This window comes from Oncorhynchus gorbuscha, linkage group LG12 (assembly GCF_021184085.1).
Source record: "Oncorhynchus gorbuscha isolate QuinsamMale2020 ecotype Even-year linkage group LG12, OgorEven_v1.0, whole genome shotgun sequence".
Lineage (NCBI taxonomy): Eukaryota > Metazoa > Chordata > Actinopteri > Salmoniformes > Salmonidae > Oncorhynchus > Oncorhynchus gorbuscha.
The window spans coordinates 59,390,668-59,418,104 of record NC_060184.1 but is presented as its reverse complement, the minus strand read 5'-3'; the positions used below and the strand labels follow the sequence as shown (position 1 = coordinate 59,418,104).

Here is a 27,437-nt window from a genome sequence, read left to right as displayed (position 1 = left end):
ATGAAACAGTGAGACAGGAAGGATGGGAAGGCACCGTTTGGGGAAAAGATCCAAATCGCACAGCAGGTGAGCGAATGTTGGAAAATGGGTTGATGAGGCTTGTGGAACCTTACGTTGGCAAGGGGAGAAATGTCACCTTGGACAATTTCTTCACTTCACTGTCATGTAGCAAATAAAAACACGCCTAGTCGCCACCATGAACAGAGCGAGACGGGAGCTCCCTCTTCAAAACAAGGCACCGGCACAGCTGTTGTACTCCTAAAACGGCGGTGAAGAATGACAAGACAACACTCACACTATACCAATGCAAAGCAAGAAAGGATGTTTCTGTCAGGATCACCATGCATCCGAAAAAATTGCCATCGACAGGGACACAATAAAGAGAACAACGGATCATATTTTGCACTACAACCAAAGGTACGGCAATATTACATAATATGCATCGCCAATATGCTGTAGATAAACTTATGCAATGCATTATGTTCTTCTGTATAACACATGTTGTTTTCCCTATGGGAAAATAATCCTAATGTTGTCTACTCTATTTTGTTTCATAAGTAGGTGGGGATGTTTTGGATCAGATGGCACCCTGGCCTGTTGCGGCGTTTTACAACATGCTTGATTTAGCTGTTCTCAACACACACTTCAACATGAGTAGCATACGGGCTACATGAGAGATATATGAGTGCCAAGGCAGCAACATAGATTCCACGCGAGCCTTTGCGTGAGGCAAGATGCAGAAAGAACAGAAACCAAGACACCCGTGTCACCTACAAGCGATGTGTTTGTTTGAAGTGTGTCAAGAAAGTGAAAGTGGCATAGATTTGTGTTGACTGTTAGGACAAGGGATAACCGCTAAATGTAATCCAACTAATGCCATTGCGTGAAAACACAGACCATTTAAGCACAAGCTGTCATATAGAAACTTATGTTCATTATAATATTATTTGGGCTGATTTGAACTATTTATCAAGCACACTTGACCCTTATGATGATGTTTAGGCTACTGTTTTCATCATTTGACCACGCATTTTGCTGACCTAGCATGGGTCTTTGTGGTTGGGGTATTTTGTAAAAAAAAATACATACAGTATATATAAAAAGAAACTGTTACCATGTTCCAACACATATGGTTTCTGTTTCATAGTTGTCACAAAGGCACTACACAAATACTATTTATTGAACAGTTACATTTTTGTGTTTATTTTAATTTTGCAGTAACATAGACTAATGAAAATGCTATTTTGTTATTTGAATTGAAAAAAATGCATTCTAATGTTACCTAACAACTTCGTGAACCCAACCAAATTATTATTTGAAGGATAGCATATGAAATGTATTAATTACACTTAGCAGGGGGGTCCCTCTGAGGCCCAGCGGTTCTAATGTTAACCATGCTTTGAGGCTATATAGTGTTTGTTTACATTTACTTTGCTAACAAACATTGGAGTAAAACAAACTTCGATTTTGGATTTTGACTGGGTACATTTTTAGGTTATAATCTTCAATAATCAATAAGTATTTATTAAAAGTAAAAAATGATGTAGCAACTGCCGATCGCCCCTTTATCCTTCTTGTAAACTAAAATTACTCTTCTCTTCTTACGCTGTCCTTCATAGCTTTATTAACTCACACTTGCTTTACATGATTTCATGCCTTAATATGCAGGCTCTATGCAGTAAAAGTTTATTTTACGGCATTTGTTGGCAATTTGAAATGAGTTTATGACAGAGACAGAGGCTTTATGGTTATTATGAATGTGCTGCATCCACATTTTGATAACAGTGATGATTTCAGCACCTCATAAACCCTGCTGACAGTTTTACAGGCTTTCCTGTGGACTTAAAGGTGTCAGAGAGAGAGCTCCAAAAACCAAGCTGTCAGTTCGGGCACCCAGCCAGGCTATGGCTCCTTCCCAAATGACACCCTATTCCCTTTGTAGTGCACTACTTTTTACAAGGGCACATAGGGCTCAGGTTAAAAGTATTGCACGACAGTATGTAAGGAATAGGGCACCATTTGGGACAAAATCTATGCCACCCCTGAGTGGGGATATACTAAAAAACAAATATGCTTTTGCCAGCACATTGATTGGACCAATGAGGATCCAATGGGGCAATGTGTAAGCGGCACATTTGGAATCAAACCAATGGGAATCCAACCGCTACAAGGGTGACTATGACATCTTTCACGGATCATAACCCTTGCCCCTCACATCATCATTCATACAGCCACACATCATCAGCCATGAATCATCCGAAAGAACATGAAACAGTTACATATCACTGGGTGGTTAATGATCGGGTAGCAGGGAGGTGACAGAAATGAATACCCAACAGTCAGGAGAGATGAACTCAGGACCAGGATCAATGAAGTCTCAGTGGGGAGCATATCATGAGGTCAGAGAGAGAGCGAGGCGGGGAGAGAGAAAGCAACAACTTCCTGGACAAAACATTTCACTGTAATAATAAAGGTGTAAACTTTGCAGTATATTTGCCTCTCAGCTTCCCTATCAAATTTTAAAAAGCAGACAACCTGAGAAAATGAACAACAATGACAAACGGTTTGATGCAAAAACCTAAGAAAGAGATTGAGAAACCAATCCAACCAAAAACATAGAGACCCAGAAAACAATACAGAAATACACTTCAGAAAAAGAAGTAACAGCATGCCAGAAATCAGCTCAATGTAATTGAAGAATCCATAGAATGATTTTTGAATCAAGAATCCATAGAATGAAATTTGGAACACACTAAACAAACAACACAAAGAGTTATTATCCAAAATGGAGATATATAGATAAACCAATTCTCCAATCTTTTTGGCCCTATAACAAAGAACAAACAGCAAAAACATATACATGATCAAATACAAATCGTATAATCAAATATTAAAGTCTACAAGATCCCACTGGATTCTACAATTACATTCAATTAACTAAAGGACAAAATACAAACCCTACAACCCAAAAAGGCCTGTGGTGTTGATGGTATCCTAAATTAAATGATAAAATATGCAGACACAAATTCCAAGTGGCTATACTTAAACTTTTTAACATCATCCTCAGCTCTGGCATCTTCCCCAATATTTGGAACCAAGGACAGATCACCCCAATCCACAAAAGCGGAGACAAATTTGACCCCAATATGATTCAAATGATCAACTCCTCATCAAGCTTCAAGTGGTATTCATGTATTGATTTGTGATGCTATCCTTGATATGATCCTGCTATTGTCACCTGCTATACGTGCACGTGTGTGCACATGCATCTATCAATCCAATGTTATCATTGGGGCGACAGGTAGCGTAGTTGTTAGAGCATTGAGCCAGTTACCGAAAGGTTGCTGGATCAAATCCTAGAGCTGACAAGTAAATAATCTGTGATTCTGCCCCTAAACAAGGCAGTTACTGTTCCCCGGTAGGCCGTGATTGTACATAAGAATTTGTTCTTAACTGACTTGCCTAGTTAAGTTAATAAAAAAATGTCATGATTTGTTGTAAGTCGCTCTGGATAAGAGCGTCTGCTAAATGACTTAAATGTAAATGTAAATGTCAACAGCAAACTTAGTAAAAATCCTCTGCATTACCATAAACAGCTGACTCTTACATTTCCTCAGTGAAAACAATGTACTGAGCAAATGCCAAATTGGATTTTTACCAAATTACCGTATGACAGACCACGTTTTCACCCTGCACACCCTAATTAGCAAACAAACAAACCAAAATAAAGTCTTCTCATGCTTTGTTGATTTCAAATGTTTTTTTAAAACTCAATTTGGCATGAGGTTCTGCTATATAAATGGATGAAAAGCAGTGTTGGGAAAAAACATAGGCCATTATAAAAATACATGTACACAAACAACAAGTGTGTGGTTCAAATTGGCAAACAACAAACACATTTCTTTCCACAGGGACATGGAGTGAGACAGGGATGCAGCTTGAGCCTTAACATCAGCGCCACAGGTAACTTCCACAAAGCTGTGAACAATCTGGGAGACAAGGCAAGAAGGGCCATCAAAAGGAACATACAATTTGACACACCTATTAGGATCTGTCTAAAAATACTTGAATCGGTTATAGAACCAATTGCCCTTTATTGTTGTGAGATCTGGAGTCCGCTCACCAACCAAGAATTCACAAAATTGTAACGTCGTTCGTCTGTTGTAAGAAGAGAGTCAGACCGAAATGCAGCGTGTAGGTTACTCATGACTTTAATGAATGAAAACGGTACATGAAATAACAGATATAAGAAAACAACAAATGAAACGTGAAACTAATTACAGCCTATCTGGTGACTACAACACAGAGACAGGAACAAACACCCACAAAATACAAAGCAAACTCAGGCTACCTAAATACGGTTCCCAATCCGAGACAACGAGAATCACCTGACTCCATTTGAGAATCGCCTCAGGCAGCCAAGCCTAACTAGACACACCCCTAATCATAAACAATCCCAATTAATACAAACGCCAATACGAAACACAACATATAAACCCATGTCACACCCTGGCCTACCCAAACATATACCAAAAACACAAAATACAATGACCAAGGCGTGACAGAACCCGGGTGGGCATCTGTCCATGGTGGCGGTTCTGGCTCGGGACGTGGACCCCACTCCATTAATGTCCTAGTTCTTCCCCTTCGCGTCCTGGGATAATCCACCTTCTCCGGCGACCATGGCCTAATAGTCCTCACCCAGATCACCACATAACTGAGGAGCAGCTCGGGACAGAGGGCCATCTCAGGACAGAGGGGCATCTCAGGACAGAGGGGCATCTCGGGACAGAGGGGCAGCTCGGGACAGAGGGGCAGCCCGGGACAGAGGGGCAGCCCGGGACAGAGGGGCAGCCCGGGACAGAGGGGCAGCTCGGGACCGAAGCAGCCCGGGACTGAGGGGAAGCCCGGTACTGAGGGGAAGCCCGGTACTGAGGGGAAGCCCAGTACTGAGAGGAAGCCCAGTACTAAGAGGAAGCCCAGTAGTGAGAGGAAGCTCAGGCAGGTAGTAGGCTCCGGTAAATCCTGGCTGGCTGGTGGAACTGGATGATTCAGGTTGTCTGGACGATTTGGCGGATCTTGGCAGACTGGCACTTCTGGCGGATCCTGGCAGACTGGCACTTCTGGCGGATCCTGGCAGACTGGCGACGCTGGGCCGACTGGCGGTGCTGGGCAGACTGGCGGCGCTGGGCAGACTGGGAGCACTGGCGGCGCTGGACAGACAGGAGACTCCGGCAGGGCAGGAGAGGAGAAAGGCTCTGGCTGCGCTAAACAGGCGGGAGACTCCAACAGCGCAGGAGAGGAGAAAAGCGCTGGCTGTGCTGAACAGGCGAGGCGCACTGGAGGCCTGGTGCGTGGTGCTGGAACTGGTGGTACTGGCTCGAGGATACGCACAGGAAGCCTGGTGCGGGGAGCTGCTACCGGAGGACTGGTGTGTAGAGGTGGCTCTGGATAGACCGGACCGTGCAGGCGCACTGGAGCTCTTGAGCACCGAGCCTGCCCAAGCTTACCTGGCTCAATGCCCACTCTAGCCCGGCCAATAGGAAGGGCTGGTATGTGCCGCACCTGGCTCTGCACCCGCGCAGGAAACACCGTGCACTCCATAGCATAACACGGTGCCTGCCCGGTCTCTCTAGCCCAACGGTGAGCACAGGGAGTATGCGCAGGTCTCCTACCTGGCATAACTATTCTCCCTTCTAGCCCCCCCCCCCCCAATAATTTTTTGGGCTGCTTTTCCGGCTTCCAACCACGTCGCTGTGCTGCCTCCTCATACCTGCGCCTCTCCGCTTTAGCTGCGTCTATTTCTTCCTTGGGACGGCGATATTCTCCCGGCTGCGCCCAGGGTCCTTTACCGTCTAATTCCTCCTCCCATGTCCAAATCTCCAAGTGGTGCAGCCTCTCCCACTGCAACTGCTCTTCACGATTAACAGGGAGAGTAGGCTCAGGTCTGACTCCTGACTCAGCCACTCTCTCTCTGCGCTCTCCCCCGTTACTTTCGGTTTTTCGCTCTGCGTCGCCGTGTTTTCCTTTTTGACTCCATTAGCCTGTAGCCCTCTTCGCTCTGCTGAAGCGAATCCCAGGCGGGCTCCTGCACTCGCTCTGGGTCGGCCGCCCACCTGTCGATTTCTTCCCACGACGTATACTCAATGCTTCTGCTGTCCATAACGTCCTCCTTTAGCTCCTGCCAGTTTACACACTGCTCGGTCTGTGAGTGGTGGTGGGTGTTTCTGTAACTTCCTTCGTCTGTTGTAAGAAGAGAGTCAGACCGAAATGCAGCGTGTAGGTTACTCATGACTTTAATGAATGAAAACGGTACATGAAATAACAGATATAAGAAAACAACAAACGAAACATCAAACTAATTACAGCCTATCTGGTGACTACAACACAGAGACAGGAACAAACACCCACAAAATACAAAGCGAACTCAGGCTACCTAAATACGGTTCCCAATCCGAGACAGCGAGAATCACCTGACTCCAATTGAGAATCGCCTCAGGCAACAAAGCCTAACTAGACACACCCCTAATCATACACAATCCCAATTAATACAAACCCCAATACGAAACACAACATATAAACCCATGTCACACCCTGGCCTACCCAAACATATACCAAAAACACAAAATACAATGACCAAGGCGTGACAAAAATAGGACTTACATCAAATTGAGACTGCATGCAGAATTCTGCAAAAATATCCTCAGTGTACTATGTAAAACACAAAATAATGCATGCAGAGCAGAATTTAGCCAGTACCCGCTAGTTATCAAAATCCATAACCTTCCATAACAAAGCCATCACCTACAGAGAAATATACCTGGAGAAGAGCCCCCTAAGCAAGCTGGTCCTGGGGCTCTCTTCGCAAACACAAACAGACACCACAGAGCCCCAGGACAGCAACACAATTAGACCCAACCAAATCACGAGAAAATATAATTATTTGACAAATTGGAAATAATTAACAAAACAACAGAGCAAACTAGAATGCTTTTTGGCACTAAACAGAGAGGACACAGTGGCAGAATACCTGACCACTGTGACTGACCCAAAATTAAGGAAAGCTTTGACCATGTACAGATTCAGTAACCATAGCCTTGCTATTGAGAGAGGCCGCCGTAGGCAGACCTGGCTCTCAAGAGAAAACAGGCTATGTGCACACTGCCCACAAATGCAAGGGGAAATTGAGATGCACTTCCTAACCTCCTGGCAAATATATGACCATATTAGAGACACATATTTCCCTCAGATTCCACAGACCCACAAAGAATTCAAAAACAATTCCAATTTTCATAAACTCTTATATCTATTGGTTGAAATACCACAGTGTGCAATCACAGCAGCAATATTTTTGACTTGTTGCAACAAGAAAAAGGGAAACCAGTGAAGAACATCCACCATTGTAAATACAACTGATATTTATGTTGATTTATTTTCCCTTTTGTATTTTAACTAATTGCACATCATTACAACACTGTATATAGACATAATATTACATTGTTACAACACTGTATATAGACATAATATTACATTGTTACAACACTGTATATAGACATAACATTACATTGTTACAACACTGTATATAGACATAATATTACATTGTTACAACACTGTATATAGACATAATATTACATTGTTACAACACTGTATATAGACATAATATTACATTTGAAATGCCTCTATTCTTTTGGAACTTTTATGAGTGTAATGTTTACTGTTCATTTTTATAGTTTATTTCACCTTTGTCTATTATCTATTTCACTTGAGAGGGAGAGTAGGCAGAGGGAGAGCATTTAGAGAGAGAGACGGCAGAGGTGGGGATTAGAGAGAAAAAGAGATAGGTGAGTAAAAGAGAGAGAGAGAGAGAGAGATCAGGATGAGGTCAGAGTGGATGGTGGTAGGGGTGGGGGTCCATGGGGGAGGGGTTTACTTAATTCTACATACTGGCCAATAATTATAGTGCCAATTCTTATCCAGCCATACATTCATACATTGTGCCTCTGGCCTGAGAGGATGGAAGTTCAATATTTAGCTAGATGTAGGCTAATAACTAGCTGGCTAATTGTTACCCATGAAAGGAAGCTAGGCTAGTGAGTAAGCATTTTAGCCAATTAGCCAACGATCTGGCCTTAAGGGCCATGTACCCTTAGAATCTCCATCCGGAACAGCAGGAGGAGGACTGGCCACCCCTCAGAGCCTGGTTCCTCTCTAGGTTTCTTCCTAGGTTCCTGCCTTTCTATGGAGTTTTTCCTAGCCACCGTGCTTCTACACCTGCATTACTTGCTGTTTGGGGTTTTAGGCTGGGTTTCTGTACAGCACTTTGAGATATCAGCTGATGTACGAAGGGCTATATAAATACATTTGATTTGATTTGCTGTTTGGGGGTTTAGGCTGTGTTTCTGTATATGCACTTTGTGACATCTGCTGATGTAAAAATGACCTTATAAATACATCTGATTTGATTGATTCAGGACAACAAAAACTAAAAGCGTGCACTGTATGACAGAGTCATAGACCGTTTCAGCAACATGAAAGAGAAGAGGATGGCATTGGAGCTTCTCTACAAGTAGGGTGATTCAACATGTTTTTCTACTTTCTAATTTGGGGGGGGGAATCTTTAAGTTGTCACTGTATGAGACTAAACATAGCTTATTAAATTACGTTGAGATGTTGAAGTTGAAATGGTGCTGGAATAGAGGATGCAGCTCCTATTTTCTTTCGACTTGCAGTGACTCTCCAGTGTTTTAAATCAATAGTTGTTTAGTAGCTCGAACATTTTGGAAAGATTAACTTGATTGACCATGCTGTATTAACTTGATTGACCATGCTGTATTAATTTGATTGACCATGCTGTATTAACTTGATTGGCCATGCTGTATTAACTTGATTGACCATGCTGTATTAACTTGATTGACCATGCTGTATTAACTTGATTGACCATGCTGTATTAACTTGATTGGCCATGCTGTATTAACTTGATTGACCATGCTGTATTAACTTGATTGACCATGCAGTATTAATTTGATTGACCATGCTGTATTAACTTGATTGACCATGCTTTATTAATTTGATTGATCATGCTGTATTAACTTGATTGACCATGCTGTATTAACTTGATTGACCATGCTGTATTAACTTGATTGACCATGCTGTATTAACTTGATTGACCATGCTGTATTAACTTGATTGACCATGCTGTATTAACTTGATTGACCATGCTGTATTAATTTGATTGACCATGCTGTATTAACTTGATTGATCATGCTGTATTAACTTGATTGACCATGCTGTATTAACTTGATTGACCATGCTGTATTAACTTGATTGACCATGCTGTATTAACTTGATTGACCATGCTGTAGGTCATGTAACTGTTAGTTACATGCAATATGCTTTGTGGACTTCACCGGACAGGTTGCTCTCCGGTTTTGTGATGAAACAAAGGTGTGGTTGAATTTATTGTGTTGTCTTATTGTCTCGGCCTTAGGCCTATATATCACAGTAGCAAGGGACATGAACTAACAGGTTATAGAGCAAACAATGCAATTATCACAACACATACAGTAGGTTGTAATATGGCTTTTCTTTTCTGGCTTGGCTTCCCCAGTAATTTTACCCACGCACCGCTACTGTCATGGCCTGCAGGCAGGAGGGTGGCTGCTGACTGACTGCCTCTACGACATGGCCTGAAGGCAGGAGTAGCTGCTGACTGACTGTCTTTACAATATGGCCTGAAGGCAGGAGGGTAGCTGCTAACTGACTTACGATTTGGCCTGCAGGCAGGAGGGTGGCTGCTGACTGACTCTACGACATGGCCTGCAGGTAGGAGGGTGGCTGCTGACTGACTCTACGATATGGCCTGCAGACAGGAGGGTGGTTGCTGACTGACTCTACGACATGGCAGGAGGGTGGCTGCTGACTGACTCTAGCCTGCAGACAGGGCCTGCAGGCAGCAGGGTGGCTGCTAACTGACTCTACGATATGGCCTGCAGGCAGGAGGGTGGCTGCTGACTGACACTACAACATGGCCTGCAGGCAGGAGGGTGGCTGCTGACGGACTCTACGACATGGCCTGCAGGCAGGAGGGTGGCTGCTAACTGACTCTACGATATGGCCTGCAGGCAGGAGGGTGGCTGCTAACTGACTCTACGATATGGCCTGCAGGCAGGAGGGTAGCTGCTGACTGACTCTACGACATGGCCTGCAGGCAGGAGGGTGGCTGCTGACTGACTCTACAACATGGCCTGCAGGCAGGAGGGTGGCTGCTGACTGACTCTACGACATGGCGTCATAAATACAGCTGGTAGAGTGTGAGTCAGACTTAATCAAACAAGAATACTGCAGGTACCCTCCTGTGGACACACACACCTTAGGAGGCACACACACACACACATGCACGCGCACGCATGTAAAGCAAGCAGACACACAAATGAAAATAAAATGTCTCTTACCACCATGCCTGTCTTCAATAATAGATAGTGTACTGTCTGAGTGACGTCTGCAGCATGCATCAAGTTATGGTAGGGATTCTTATGTTTGCTGTAGCCCACCTCCAAGGCTTCCACAAAGGACACCAGGGCAGAGATAGGGATCTGAACAACAAACGAAAACAACAGAACTCAGCCAGTGACCCGAGGGAAATCTCTCGTTCTGGCTCTTACACAGCTTGGCTTTTCTCAGCTAAAAAGTTACTTCCTCTCATCGCCTCCTGTCCTTCATTGTAGCGATCTGAAATAGTTGACCAGCCTAATGATGAGCTTCAACCATATAGTGTTTTCACCAACTATTTTCCAATCAGTCAATATGAAGGGGAGGAGGAGAGAACATCTTTATGGAAGCAATTGATTCCCTTCTCCCTGAGCAAAATTTTTTAAATGGGTATTTGTTGCTATGCCTTTATCAATACAGACTTTGATATCCTTGTGATGCAGGTCCAGATAGTCGTACAACCTCTGAGACCTTCTGATACAATGGAATTAAAATCGACTTAAAAGAACGTCACTCATCAATGCCCACAGGGGGGGGGGTAGATAAGGGAGTGGGAGAGAATGAGATGCAGTCCAGTTCTGATCAGCTTACCTTGAAGCGATTGATGAGGTCATATCTTGTGAGCAGCTCGTAGAATATGAATTTCAACGCGTGGTCCCCACTCGCGTCATTCAGGGCAAACACGTCAAAAGACCACATGTCCACGTGCTGCGAGAGGGAGTCATTGTCAGAACAAGCATTGAAAGACTATATCAGATATGAATGTGTCTGTAAAGCAAATCATTGAGGAGGAGCAGGGAGGGAGTGTCTTATAAAAATGAAAATGGTGTGCATCTCATACATGTTATTTTCCTTTATATTGCTATATTCAAGCGTTATTTCACAATAAATGCACCTTATTGAAAGCCTGCATGACCATTTGAAAAGCATAGAGTCTAAATCAAAATACAATAATAAGTCTCAGAGGTAAGTAGGCATGTTTTTACATCAGACGTTATTTCTAGTTTGTTTGATGATACAGTATGTTACATGAATTTAAAGCCAGGGGTTGTTAGCAGTCATAACATGAACCTCAGTAATAACGAACAAGAACAGAATCCCCATGTACAGCTAAAGGTGAGTTATTACTACGATTATTCTCTCTCTCTACTTTACTCCCCCTTTCTCTCTCAATCACTCCCCATTCTCTCTCTCTCTCTCTCTCCTTCTATCCCCCATTGCCTCTCACTCCCTCTCTTTCCATCACTCCCCATTCTCTCTCCCGCCCTCACTCCCCCATCTCTCTCTCATTCTCTATATAACTCCCTCCCTCAATCCCTCCCTCTCTCTCTCTTTCCAACAAAGTTCTGTGGAGTTCTTCTGGCATGTCTGGTACAGGGACCATTTGAATTACAACACATTAAAGATTTAAATCTTTAAATTGGACGTTTTTGCCTGCTCTCCATCTCTGTCTCCCGCCACTGGCTTACACAGCCTGCAGGCACACTGAAAGAGAGAGATGGAGATGGAGAGAGAAAGAGAGATGGGCTGGAGCGAGCAAGAAGGGCAGAGGGAGAAAGAGAGAGAGGAACTGAGAGAGAGAGAGAGAGAGAGACAGAGAGACAGAGAGAGAGAGAGAGAGAGAGAGAGAGAGAGAGAGAGAGAGAGAGAGAGAGAGAGAGAGAGAGAGAGAGAGAGAGAGAGCGAGAGAGAGAGAGAGAGAGAGAGGAGAGAAGAGAGAGAGAGAGAGAGAGAAGAGAGAGAGAGAGAGAGAGAGAGAGAGAGAGAGAGAGAGAGAGAGAGAGAGAGAGAGAGAGAGAGAGAGAGAGAGAGAGAGAGAGAGAGAGAGAGAGAGAGAGAGAGAGAGAGAGAGGAAGAAAGTGGGCTCAAAGATGACTAAGCCAAGTTGTCCAGTCTCTGTGTGAATCAACCAATGACAGGTCAGGACAGCAGGCTGAATACAGAAGGAAGGGGGGTAAGTAGCCAACAGAGCTTTTCATTTCAACACTGTGTTATTTAGCAGTTTTAGAGTAGAATCAGAAGAAAATAGCTCTGTGAGATAGCTGGAAGAAATCTAATAACAGTCAAGCCAGCCAGTGAAGGATTCATAAGGTGAGGCATGATGATATCACATCATTGGTAAGGATTGTTGCCAGCCGGGGGCGGCCTGGGACAAGAGTTTGGTCCTGGCATTTTATCCACACAAGCCCACATCACTGCACGCACTTCCAAGTCTGTTAAAATAGGACTACAGATGTAATTGTATTTTATACCCATGTATTGATCCAACAGTAAATATTATTTCCAAACAAGAAACGTTGCAGTTGTTGGCACGGCACTCCATATCTCAAATCCATATCAAATATCTTGGTTGTAAAACACATAGTTGCTATTGAGCTGAATATTGAGTGTTGAGAAAGAAAAATGCCTACAGGAAGCTGAGAACTTCCTCTGTCCAGCAGGAACAAGGGGACGAAGCTCCCAAAGCTGTGTTTTTCCATCAATTGCATTTTGAAATGTTATATGATCAGAACACATCTTTCTCTCGAGCACATGGGAGGGCGCAGGCACAGGGGCAGGGCAGAAACTTTCATTACAGGAATCATGAAGATAATGCACCAAATCATAGTTTTAGCCACCCAAAAAATAGGAAGTTTTGAACGAGGTGACAATGTAGACTTTGCTCTTTCTACATTTATGGGCACCCTTTCATATTTCTTTTAACGATCCATGATCTTGACTGTCTGATGACAGAGTCTGAGCAGGTATTTTTGCTGATGCCACATTTGACTTTGAATGGAGTTTGTGTGACCTCAGCTCACTCTTTCAGAAAACCAGGCTCGCCCATTGTGGGAGGGGGGCCCGGCTGTTTCCCACTGATTAGTATAACAGATACATTTTTGGGGGTGTGTGTCAATTTCGATCAGCCCACCCAACATCAAAACAATTCCAGCACATCTGGCATTTACCAGAATTTCCAGATTGCCAATCCACCATGCTATCAGTGCATTGGTCTAAACTGTGCAGGGCTGGTCCAGTACGTTTATGACACAGAGTCCTGGTTTTCATTCTACAGGCTTTTCCTGGTTTGGTATGGATTCCGACCTCTCAAGGTTTAGGTTAAGGGTTGTTGTACAGTTTTGTATAGTTATGAAATAGAAACAGTGCATGTCATGAGACAGTTTAGTTCATCTTACTGATGGGGTAGGAACAAGGTGTTGCACCCAAACCCCACGGGAGACCACATGTCATAATTTATGATGTGCATAAAACACAACACACTATTGACCTCTAATTGACCCCTGTGCCTCTGAGCAACTGGTTAGGGTTACCCAGATGGCTAGGTGCTGTGTGTGTGTGTGTGTGTGTGTGTGTGTGTGTGTGTGTGTGTGTGTGTGTGTGTGTGTGTGTGTGTGTGTGTGTGTGTGTGTGTGTGTGTGTGTGTGTGTGTGTGTGTGTGTGTGTGTGTGTGTGTGTGTGTGTGTGTGTGTGTGTGTGTGTGTGTGTGTGTGTGTGTGTGTCTGTGTGTGTGTCTGTGTGTGTGACGATAGCAGAGAAAGAGAGAGATCTACTTTATCTTCACACCAGATTAAACAGATCAAACAAAACATCTCTCTCTGCAGATGAAGAGTCATTACGTCATGAGGCATGACAACATGGCACGCTGCGCCACTATTACACAGCAATAACAACAACACATTACATGAAAATCCCTTCTATAAGATCAGCAGTGTATTAATACCTTGTGTTCTTTTGCATGGGAATAGGTCCTGTTTTCAGTAACCAGGACACAAATGATTACTCATTACAGGACAGCCATTCAATAGTAAAAATAAATTGTATTTTTTTCAAATGCAGCTTTTACCCCTGTGTGTTCTGGCATTGGAAGAGAATGACTTGAAATGAAAGCATGCGGCCTGTATGTACTGTGATTCTACACATATCTATTCCATCATATACTGTGTATGAAATAGGGTGAAGTTCTGAATGATGTATGGTTTTATCTTGGTTGCCCTGGCCTGTTTGGCGTACATCCCAGACCTGACCATCTCTCCCCTCCACCCCATTGGACTATCTAAGACTTCACCCTGCATTGTTGGCCTATCGCCGTCCGTGCCAGGACGCGGTTCTTAATACCTTGAGCACCGTGATCACGCTGGGCGGATAGCTTAATCCCACCATGTTGGACGTCCGGCGGTACATCCTGTCAGGGAGAGATAACACACACACACGCACACGTGCACACACACACGCACACACACACGCACGCACGCACACACACACACACACACACACACACACACACACACACACACACACACACACACACACACACACACACACACACACACACACACACACACACACACACACACACACACACACACACACACACACACACACACACACACACACACAATGTTAGGACACCCAGAGAGCCAAGGACCACTGATTGGTGGAGGTGGACGTGGGGAGATGGCTTGTGGTATTAGCATTTCAAGGGTACGGGGAGGATGGTTCTGGGGGAAATACCTCACAACAGGGATGTGAAGGGTGACCTTCCCAATTCTTATCATCTTGGCTGGGGTTTACCCTTCTACTGTGAAACTGATACATACTGTATGCTATCAAATACACCCACCCAGGACTTGGGCAGAGATTGCTGGATGCTGGATGCAGACACTTTCATGTATGGTTCTTTATGATAAGGCATTCTCTACAGGACAAAATTACTTTGAAAATACTTTGATGGCTCCATTGACAGTTGGCCAAAATATGGTACTCCCATCCATTAAAGGGATACATCAGGATGTTGACAACAAGTCCCTTAATCTACTTCCCCAGAGGCAGATGAACTTGTGGTTACCGTTTGTATGTCTCTGTGTCCAGTATGAAGGAAGTTAGAAGTAGTTTGCGAGCCAATTCGAACTCGCATTAGCGCAATGACTGGAACTCTATGGGAGCATGAGATAACCTTGGGACCCAGAAACAAATCTGAAATGCAAGCTACTTGATTTGATTATGGCAACAAACTTTCCTGTTTTAGCATAACATTGCCCCATGCACAAAGCGAGTTCCATACTGAAAGGGTGTTGAGATCAGTGTGGGAGAACTTGACTAGCCTGCATAGAGCCCTGACCTCAACCCCATCGAACACCTTTGGGATGAATTGGAACACAGACTGCGAGACAGGCCTAATCGCCCAACATCAGTGCCCGATCTCACTAATGCTCTTGTGGCTGAATGGAAGCCCCTGCAGCAATGTTCCAACATCTAGTGGAAAGTCTTCCCAGAAGAGTGGAGAATGTTATAGCAGCAAAGGGTGGAACAATTCCATATTATTGCCTATGATTTTGGAATGAGATGTTTGATGACTTTTGGAGATCTCGTGTATTTTGTAGGATAATCGCTCTTCACAAATACACTGAGAGTGTGTTACTGTCAGTGCTGATCTCCAAGTTTAGTAAACATGCTACATGTTCAGAGGACATTGGATAACAAACTAACCTCTCAACAAATATCCCAGCCTGCACTGCGTGTACGATGCTGCGGAAGCGTGGTTTCTCTTCGGTCCGGCGCAGCATCAGACCCATCTGACGCGTGAAGGTGGAGGCCAGCCAATCACGAACCTCTGACGGCACAGAGTCCGACTGGATGTCACTGAGCTCATCCTCCGTGTCCACCAATCGCCTGCGGAAAGGGACAGACACACGCACACACATGTATGTCCAAATACACGCATGGACGCACACACACACGTGCACTCACACACGCACACACACACATAACTACTTTGTTTTGGGCACTTGATAAGTTCTTCATTAAAACCCAATTCTGCTCTTTTTCTCTCTAACAAATATGTGTAGACAGAGGAGGGAGAGAGAGAGGGGGAGAGAGAGAGAGAGAGAGAGAGAGAGAGAGAGAGAGAGAGAGAGAGAGAGAGAGAGAGAGAGAGAGAGAGAGAGAGAGAGAGAGAGAGAGAGAGAGAGAGATTGAGATCTTACTGAAAAACCATGTGATGACATGTTAAATCATGTGAAACAATGGTTTTGGAACACTTCACGTGTGATGATATTTCTAATGAAACTTCACATGGATATTTTTCACATGATATTTCACAGGTGATGCCCTGCATAAAAAGATAAATCATTCATTATGATGTCCCTGTAACGTCACGATGTCGCAGTGTTTTCAACTTACATATTAGACACATGATAACATTGTTCATGTTTATTTATACTGTAATTATTATTCAACATGTCCTCATCATTTCCCCTGTATTTTCACACTTTGGTCAAAAATACAAATTGCTGGAATAAGTCAATGAAATCAATGATGAGAGAATAAACCGATTAACTGAATTAGCAGTGCAGAGATGTATTATAGGTCATGAATCTGTAGGAGACTTCTGAAAATGAAAACTTTGTGGGGCATCAGAAAGATCAGCGTACCCCAAATCCAGAGATTGTGAGTTCAAATCCCAGGTGGGGTCATATTGAAAGGTCAGCACTAAGTGATTATGTCAAGTGTAGTCATATTGATTGAAGATGTTTACACTATTTCACCACCTACCTTAAAACCCCCATACCATTTCATCACTTCTTATCCAAAAAACATGTGAAATCGCATTTTCACATCTTTTAAATTAGAGTTCTCATGTTAACACCACCTTTTCACATGTGAGGGGAATAACATGTTTTAAATATTTCATGTGTGAAAATTATAATTTTCAAATGTGAAAACCTAAATCTCACATGTGGAATTTAAGTTTTACATGTGAAAATGTGAAAATTTTTGTAGTTTCATGGTATCAAAAAAAATCATCATGTGAAAATCATCAACATGTTGTCAAGTTTTATCATGTTGAAAATGATCATGAAAATGTTATCAAATGTGTAGTTTCATGGTATCACTTGTTGAAAATGTGGGTCCTCATGTTGTCACATGTACTTCACATCAGATCATGTTGTCACATGTACTTCACATCAGATCATGTTGTCACATGTACTTCACATCAGATCATGTTGTCACATGTACTTCACATCAGATCATGTTGTCACATGTACTTCACATCAGATCATGTTGTCACATGTACTTCACAGCAGATCATGTTGTCACATGTACTTCACATCAGATCATGTTGTCACATGTACTTCACATCAGATCATGTTGTCACATGTACTTCACATCAGATCATGTTGTCACATGTACTTCACATCAGATCATGTTTTCACGCGCTCAATGTTTTCATATCTGTAGTTTCATGTTATCACTTGTTGCTTTTACACGTTGTCACTTTTTGACATTCATTTCACCTAAGATCACATGTGACATTCATGTGGTTTTTCCACAAGGGAGAGAGAAAGAGCAGGAGGGCAAGAGAGAGATGGAGAGAGAGAAGGAGAATGAGAACATAACACTCAATAGGACAGAACCTTTTGAGAAATAACTCGGCTCACACAGGATATGTCAGACACTGTATGTAATGTGTATAGTGGCGTTGACCAATCTACCGGACAGTCGTGCCAATGATAAGATATCCGTACCGTGTCTCCTCAATGTACACAGACTCCAGGACTGAGGCTGCATACTCCAAGTTCTTCTTGAGGTCGACGACGGACGCCTCTCCTCGCTCCAACTGTTTCACCAAGCATCGCAACCTGGAGAAAAGCAACAAAAAAAACACATCTCATGAGTTTCGATGCTTTTAACGGTTGCAGGCACCAAAAGTTTGATTGTGCCACCGTATTGGCAGAACAATTGCCGTAATGCGTGTGTTTTTATGCATGTCCTATTAAGCGTGGCTTATTTTTCAGAATTAAGTGGACTTGTTACATCACACACTACCCTGAAAAGGAGCAATAGCATACATTAATTCCACTGTCCCGCGGCTGTATACTGAAACTACACATGCCATGATGACTACATTAAAAAAAACTGTTGTCCTGAAAGTAAACAGGCATATGTGGATCATAATCCTATATGGTTATTGGTAAAGGTAGACAGAGATCTACATTTAGACAGTCACCTGGTACACCTCCATGTTACACCCACCAATGGCACAGAGACAGCAGCTTCACTACTAGCCCTGTGCTAACTATGTTTGTAATATATTAACAAAACATGATTAAACAATGAATTAAGGTGTTTGACACCTTACTGAGGAGGGATGTGAAGGTTCGAGTAACTGGTAGATGAACATTATTTGGTCAAGTTAAATGAATAAGGAAGGATGCTAGGTTAACTAAGGAGAGAGGAAGCTATTCAGCTGTGTATTCATGCATGCCACCCTGTTGGCTGGACATGCAGTATGACACACACACACACACACACACACACACAGATCTAACAGCCAATAGAGGCCTGCTAGCCAAAGCCCACTCTGCCAGAGTCTAAATCCCAGCAATCACAATCCCCTTAAAGAGCCAGCCCAGTCTGCCCTAATACAACATGCCACAGCTGCTTTCAAATGGCACAAATGCCCAAGTCACAGTCCATTTGTAGAGACATGTAGGTTTTGTAAAAGGAGAACTCAGGTTAGGATTCAATCCAACACAGATTAACACCCTGGACACAGCAATAGACTTTTAAAAGCAATTTCCCCAACATTCACGAGATCACGTTCACTGTAAAAGCTGTTCAAGCTGAAATCACCATTAACCATCAACCAAAGCGTAAAGGTATTTTTTTCTGCCTTTTTAAAATCCTGGTCTCTTTCCAACAACTCCTAACCCTGGTGTGCTGGCTGAACTCTAAGCTATTTGATACGCAAGTCAATAATATAGGGAAACTAAGGAGAATAGAGCAGAGATCTGCAGGGGTATTTCGTGCTTTTTAAAAGAGCAAAAATCCCATGTAATCAGAATGCCCAGCCAAGAACACCCATGTCAGAGGATACTGATCACCTCATCAAAACAGCATCGCAACTATCATACGATTACACAGTTGGATGATTGACAGATTGTTGTTATGGTGACAGGGGTCTACACTGTCATCGCTACAGTCCACAGGCCCTTTGAGATTATTTCTAGTCTTTCTCATCCTCTTGGACGACACAGGCTTGTGAACTGGCACACAGACAAGGGGAAACACTAGCAAGACACACATACACACGCATACGCACACACATACACAAACACACACCAGCTGACATGCAAGAAAAAAAATTGCCTGGATAAAGCAAAAACTCAATTGGAACTACAAAGAGCAAACAGCGATAATCGTGCTGCAAACAAAGCCCAGTAAACAGCAGCTCAGGTGTAAAGCAGAGAGCTGATTGGTATTTACAACAGGAGCATCTGGGAAAGCAGTATGTGACACTATAATAACTCTTCCTAGCTAGACTAAAGATTAGCTCCCGCTAATGACTCTCACCTCTACACACCTCTGCTTGATTATTGCACTGACTGTGTGTGTGTGTGTGTGTGTGTGTGTGTGTGTGTGTGTGTGTGTGTGTGTGTGTGTGTGTGTGTGTGTGTGTGTGTGTGTGTGTGTGTGTGTGTGTGTGTGTGTGTGTGTGTGTGTGTGTGTGTGTGTGTGTGTGTGTGTGTGTGTGTGTGTGTGTGTGTGTGTGTGTGTGTGTGTGTGTGTGTGTGTGTGTGTGTGTGTGTGTGTCTGAATGCATGACTGTGTTGTGTCTCTATTTCTTCATGCGAAATGTGATTGTGACTACGGGTGAGACTTTTTAAATGCATGCTGTACTGTCTGTGCAGTTTTTAGGTGTGTGTTTGTACTGTATGTGAGTGTGTACAGGCTAGTCTCATGGACTAGACGTAACATAGTAAATGTAAATCCGGGACATTCCATTTAGTATGAAATGTTACGTTTGCTATGGTTATGTTTGCTATGGTTACATAAGACAGAAGGTTACTGAAAGTAAAAACAAAAGCAGGGGTGGGTGGTGGGTCGGGGTGGGTGGGTGGGTGGGTGGGTGGGTCAACGTATAACGTGAATGTCTGGCAACCGAAAGGTTGTGTGTTCGAATCTCATCACAGACAACTTTAGCTAATTAGCACCTTTGCAACTACTTACTACTTTTGAGTTACTTTGCAACTACTTAGCATGTTAGCTAACCTTTCTCCTAACCCTAATCTTAACCTCAACTCTAACCTTAACCCTAACGTTAGATTTAGCCACCTAGCCGCCTAGCTAATGTTGGCCACAACAAATTGTCATTCGTAACATATCATAGCTATTGCAAATTCGTAACATATTGCACAAATTACGTTTCATAATATATCATACCAGTTGTAATGTGTAATATATCACATGAAAATTAATACATAGTATAGCAAACTTAACATATTATTACTAATTTGAGTGGCCCAGATGTTTTATCTGCCCCTGAGTCCAGGTTGGTGTGTATCTGTGCATCGTTGACAGCCGGTCTGTTGACGTCGTCAATGTCACTAGTTTGTAGTCACACCTTCATCATAAGTGTGACACAATGTCACAAGTGTAAGGGTTTATATGTCAGCTCTGGTGATGAAAGCAGAATTTGTGTTTGAGTGTGCACGTTTAGGCTCTAATGTGTGAGTGTGAGTGCATCCGAGTGTAATTGTAGCTAAACGTGTCTGTGTGTAAATGCATGACTAATATGTGAGCACATGAGCACAATGTGTGTTTTAAGTGTGTCTGTGTATGTCTGTGTGTGTTTGTTAGGGAGTGTGGGGGCCACACATGGGGACAGGTTTGACCCAATTCTTCCCACAGCTGCTTGGGCCACACAAGGTACAAACAGACAGGGGAGAGAGATGAAGGGTGAAATCACAAATGCACTACTCCACGGATTTAACTGTGTTGTTATTCACTTCTCCTTCTGCCATTACAGGAGAAGAGACCAAGAGGAATATTTCAACCTAGAATTCCTAGTCATTACATTCCTATTTGATCGAGGGGTAGATAAGGTAGCTCTTGTGGCAGAGTAATCCGTAAGGTCACAGTAATTTGGTATGATAAACTTTTGAGCAAATAAGGCATATATCTATCTATCACCTGTCAGCAGAGGGCGGCAGAGACCGTTCTAGATTCATTAACGACATGCAGGTGTGTCCTATTTACTCATTATGCTTTTCCTGCTATAAGCGGCGTGGTTTCTGTTGTCCTTTGCAGAAGTTTGAATTGTTTACTGTGTGTGGTTGTTAACCGAGGGAGTTTTCGAGACTTAGTGTTTGTTGTTTTGCCAGTGTTACTGTGATCCTTCTGCTACCGTTTCTCAGTAAAGTATTATGTTTATCCTTAACCACTGATTCCTCGTCTGGTCTCTTCTCTGCACTTGGGTCCAATCTAACCATGTCACAATATCTAGATGAAAATACATCACTGTTCTGTAGAAATACACTGGGTCAAGTTCATAATAGGTTGACTGAACAACCTACTGTTAGAGAACCTGACTCCCAGACACAGTCGTTTGAATCCATTTTACCGCCGGTGATTTTACACGGTGATTGGAGAACATAGCAACAGAAACAATGACACCATAGACTCTCCAGTTCTTTCTTAGTAACATGAAACAGTCTGCCTATCAAAGAACTCACACACCTCGACAAAATGCTTTTCACTAGTCCTCATATTTATATACTCTCCTTTACCCTGGTGAAATAAGTCTACCGGTTTTGTAATTTCACCGTTAATAAAATTCACCCACACAAAGGAAAAAGGATATGGTGTTTTAATGATGATATTGAAATCAGCCAAGCGTCAAAAACCTGCCTTTCCCTCTCTATCTCCCAGAGGATTCCCGTCTCATCTCTAGCAGACAAACACATAATCAATGAGTCATGTCAATGTCATCCCATTAAATGATTACAGTTTACCAGAAGCCTCTCTGATTGGGAAAGATAAGAGGGAAAATTAGATGGAAAAGGCAACAGGCGATAACTACAGAGGAACCTGCAACTGAACAATAACATGACCTTTCAATAGTGAGAAGGGTTATCATGTGAATATGAATTCATCCTATATTATTGTACCTCAGCACTAGTCATAGACACCTGTTCTGGGTAATATGGATGTGTTTCAAATGGCACTCTATTCCTTTCAGTCAGATCACCCGTGATCCAAGGCGATGTACGACGTTCGTCAGGGTCCAAACCCGGCCACTAGGGGCATCTGTGAGCGCTATTACCATCAAAGTAGGGTTGCGGCTTCCTAGGGAGTTGTGGATGGGGATCTCAAATATGCGTAAGCCGCAAGCTATGGCTCAGAGGGTTGTTTTAATTTTTGTTCCGTAAACCGCGAGCTCTGGCTCCGAGGATTGCGTGTTCAATCCCAGTGCTAGGCAGTCATTTTTATTTGGATTGTTTGAACCCTATCCCAAACCTTAACCCTTACCGTAACCATTCAGAATGAATGCCTAAACTTAATGTTTTAACCCTATCCTAAACCTTAAACCTTACCTTAACCATTCAGAGTGAATGCCTAAACTTAATGTTTTAACCCTATCCTAAACCTTAAACCTTAACTCTTACCGTAACCATTCAGAATGAATGCCTAAACTTAATGTTTTAACCCTATCCTAAACCTTAACCCTTACCGTAACCATTCAGAATGAATGCCTAAACTTAATGTTTTAACCCTATCCTAAACCTTAACATTTACATTACATTTAAGTCATTTTACCGTAACCATTCAGAATGAATGCCTAAACTTAATGTTTTAACCCTATCCTAAACCTTAACATTTACATTACATTTAAGTCATTTTACCGTAACCATTCAGAATGAATGCCTAAACTTAATGTTTTAACCCTATCCTAAACCTTAAACCTTACCTTAACCATTCAGAATGAATGCCTAAACTTAATGTTTTAACCCTATCCTAAACCTTAAATGTCATGTTTGTCATTTATTATCATGTCTTGTCCCTGTGCTCCCCATTCTATTCGTTTCCCTCTGCTGGTCTTATTAGGTTCTTTCCCTCTTTCTATCCCTCTCTCTCCCCCTCCCTCTCTCACTCTCTCGCTCTCTCTTCTCTCTATCGTTCCGTTCCTGCTCCCAGCTGTTCCTATTCCCCTAATCATCATTTAGTCTTCCCACACCTGTTCCCGATCCTTTCCCCTGATTAGAGTCCCTATTTCTTCCTTTGTGTTCTGTTCCTGTCCCGTCGGTTCCTTGTTTAGAATTCACCGTGCTGTGATTGTGTATCGCCCTGTCCTGTCGTGTTTTTGCCTTCATCAGATGCTGCGTGTGAGCAGGTGTCTCTGTCAGCTACGGCCTGCGCCTACCCGAAGCGACCTGCAGTCTGTGGCCGCTTCTCCTGTTATTCCCCTCTACAGACTAGAGGATTTCTGTTATTCCCTGTTTGGACATTTCCTGTTAAGGATTCAGGATTTGTCGTTTTCTGTTTGGACTTGAATAAACTCTGTTTCTGTTAAGTCGCTTTTGGGTCCTCTTTCACCTGCATGACAGAAGGAACCGACCAAGGAATGGACCCAGCGACTTCAGACGCTCGTTACACTGCCGTCAAGATCCAAGGAGCCATGCTCGGCAGACACGAGCAGGAATTGTCTGCTGCTCGCCATGCCGTGGAGAACCTGGCCGCTCAGGTTTCCGACCTCTCTGGACAGTTCCAGAGTCTACGTCTCGTGCCACCTGTTACTTCCTGGCCTGCCGAGCCTCCAGAACCTAGGGTTAATAACCCACCTTGCTACTCCGGGCAGCCCACTGAGTGCCGCTCCTTTCTCACGCAGTGTGAGATTGTGTTCTCTCTCCAACCCAACACATACTCTAGAGAGAGAGCTCGGGTTGCTTACGTCATTTCACTCCTTACTGGCCGGGCTCGAGAATGGGGCACAGCTATCTGGGAGGCAAGGGCTGATTGCTCTAACAAGTTCCAGAACTTTAAAGAGGAGATGATTCGGGTTTTTGACCGTTCAGTTTTTGGTAGGGAGGCTTCTAGGGCCCTGGCTTCCTTATGCCAAGGTGAACGGTCCATAACGGATTATTCTATTGAGTTTCGCACTCTTGCTGCCTCTAGTGAGTGGAACGAGCCGGCGCTGCTCGCTCGTTTTCTGGAGGGACTCCACGCAGTGGTTAAGGATGAGATTCTCTCCCGGGAGGTTCCTTCAGATGTGGACTCTTTGATTGCTCTCGCCATCCGCATAGAACGACGGGTAGATCTTCGTCACCGGGCTCGTGGAAGAGAGCTCGCATCAACGGTGTTTCCCTGCTCCGCATCGCAACCATCTCCCTCCTCTGGCTTTGAGACTGAGCCCATGCAGCTGGGAGGGATTCGCATCTCGACTAAGGAGAGGGAACGGAGGATCACCAACCGCCTGTGCCTCTATTGCGGAGTTGCTGGACATTTTGTTAATTCATGTCCAGTAAGAGGCCAGAGCCCATCAGTAAGCGGAGGGCTACTGGTGAGCGCTACTACTCAGGTCTCTTCATCTAGATCTTGTACTACTATGTCGGTCCATCTACGCTGGACCGGTTCGGGTGCTACATGCAGTGCCTTGATTGACTCTGGGGCTGAGGGTTGTTTCATGGACGAAGCATGTGTTCGGAAACATAACATTCCTTTCAGACCGTTAGACAAGCCTACGCCCATGTTTGCCTTAGATGGTAGTCATCTTCCCAGTATCAAATTTGAGACACTACCTTTAACTCTCACAGTATCTGGTAACCACAGTGAGACTATTTCTTTTTGATTTTCCGTTCACCGTTTACACCTGTTGTTTTGGGTCATCCCTGGCTAGTATGTCATAATCCTTCTATTAATTGGTCTAGTAATTCTATCCTATCCTGGAACGTTTCTTGTCATGTGAAGTGTTTAATGTCTGCCATCCCTCCCGTTTCTTCTGTCCCTACTTCTCAGGAGGAACCTGGCGATTTGACAGGAGTGCCGGAGGAATATCATGATCTGCGCACGGTCTTCAGTCGGTCCCGAGCCAACTCCCTTCCTCCTCACCGGTCGTATGATTGTAGTATTGATCTCCTTCCGGGGACCACTCCTCCTCGAGGTAGACTATACTCTCTGTCGGCTCCCGAACGTAAGGCTCTCGAGGATTATTTGTCTGTGTCTCTTGACGCCGGTACCATAGTGCCTTCTTCTTTCCGGCCGGGGCGGGGTTCTTTTTGTTAAGAAGAAGGACGGTACTCTGCGCCCTGCGTGGATTATCGAGGGCTGAATGACATAACGGTTAAGAATCGTTATCCGCTTCCCCTTATGTCATCAGCCTTCGAGATTCTGCAGGGAGCCAGGTGCTTTACTAAGTTGGACCTTCGTAACGCTTACCATCTCGTGCGCATCAGAGAGGGGGACGAGTGGAAAACGGCGTTTAACACTCCGTTAGGGCATTTTGAGTACCGGGTTCTGCCGTTCGGTCTCGCCAATGCGCCAGCTGTTTTTCAGGCATTAGTTAATGATGTTCTGAGAGACATGCTGAACATCTTTGTTTTTGTCTATCTTGACGATATCCTGATTTTTTCTCCGTCACTCGAGATTCATGTTCAGCACGTTCGACGTGTTCTACAGCGCCTTTTAGAGAATTGTCTCTACGTTAAGGCTGAGAAGTGCTCTTTTCATGTCTCCTCCGTTACTTTTCTCGGTTCCGTTATTTCCGCTGAAGGCATTCAGATGGATTCCGCTAAGGTCCAAGCTGTCAGTGATTGGCCCGTTCCAAGGTCACGTGTCGAGTTGCAGCGCTTTTTAGGTTTCGCTAATTTCTATCGGCGTTTCATTCGTAATTTCGGTCAAGTTGCTGCCCCTCTCACAGCTCTTACTTCTGTCAAGACGTGTTTTAAGTGGTCCGGTTCCGCCCAGGGAGCTTTTGATCTTCTAAAAGAACGTTTTACGTCCGCTCCTATCCTCGTTACTCCTGACGTCACTAGACAATTCATTGTCGAGGTTGACGCTTCAGAGGTAGGCGTGGGAGCCATTCTATCCCAGCGCTTCCAGTCTGACGATAAGGTTCATCCTTGCGCTTATTTTTCTCATCGCCTGTCGCCATCTGAGCGCAACTATGATGTGGGTAACCGTGAACTGCTCGCCATCCGCTTAGCCCTAGGCGAATGGCGACAGTGGTTGGAGGGGGCGACCGTTCCTTTTGTCGTTTGGACAGACCATAAGAACCTTGAGTACATCCGTTCTGCCAAACGACTTAATGCCCGTCAAGCTCGTTGGGCGTTGTTTTTCGCTCGTTTCGAGTTTGTGATTTCTTACCGTCCGGGTAGCAAGAACACCAAGCCTGATGCCTTATCCCGTCTGTTTAGTTCTTCTGTGGCTTCTACTGATCCCGAGGGATTCTTCCTTATGGGCGTGTTGTCGGGTTAACAGTCTGGGGAATTGAAAGACAGGTTAAGCAAGCACTCACGCACACTGCGTCGCCGCGCGCTTGTCCTAGTAACCTCCTTTTCGTTCCTGTTTCCACTCGTCTGGCTGTTCTTCAGTGGGCTCACTCTGCCAAGTTAGCTGGTCATCCCGGTGTTCGAGGCACTCTTGCGTCTATTCGCCAGCGCTTTTGGTGGCCGACTCAGGAGCGTGACACGCGCCGTTTCGTGGCTGCTTGTTCGGACTGCGCGCAGACTAAGTCGGGTAACTCTCCTCCTGCCGGTCGTCTCAGACCGCTCCCCATTCCTTCTCGACCATGGTCTCACATCGCCTTAGACTTCATTACCGGTCTGCCTTTGTCTGCGGGGAAGACTGTGAGAGCGCCAATAAACGCAGGATTAAGAGTCCAAGGTATTGTTGCGGCCAGAGAGTGTGGCTTTCCACTCGCAACCTTCCTCTTACGACAGCTTCTCGTAAGTTGACTCCGCGGTTCATTGGTCCGTTCCGTGTCTCCCAGGTCGTCAATCCTGTCGCTGTGCGACTGCTTCTTCCGCGACATCTTCGTCGCGTCCATCCTGTCTTCCATGTCTCCTGTGTTAAGCCCTTTCTTCGCACCCCGTTCGTCTTCCCCCCCCTCCCGTCCTTGTCGAGAGCGCACCTATTTACAAGGTACATAAGATCATGGACATGCGTTCTCG

At 44.2% G+C, this 27,437-nt stretch overlaps 1 protein-coding gene across 8 annotated transcripts in view; it reads right to left on the bottom strand.

Annotated features, from left to right (window-relative positions):
- The window catches only part of pde1ca (phosphodiesterase 1C, calmodulin-dependent a), a 197,686-nt gene that overhangs the window by 30,969 nt on the left and 139,280 nt on the right, over positions 1 to 27,437 (bottom strand). For all 8 annotated transcript variants that reach the window (XM_046292453.1, XM_046292455.1, XM_046292454.1 and 5 more), the window contains 5 exons: positions 18,015 to 18,128; positions 15,976 to 16,158; positions 14,605 to 14,671; positions 11,080 to 11,196; positions 10,452 to 10,592 (listed from right to left, as the gene is read on the bottom strand). In XM_046292453.1, the coding sequence (XP_046148409.1) occupies positions 10,452 to 10,592; positions 11,080 to 11,196; positions 14,605 to 14,671; positions 15,976 to 16,158; positions 18,015 to 18,128 (622 nt within the window). The remainder of the gene's footprint in view (positions 1 to 10,451; positions 10,593 to 11,079; positions 11,197 to 14,604; positions 14,672 to 15,975; positions 16,159 to 18,014; positions 18,129 to 27,437) is intronic.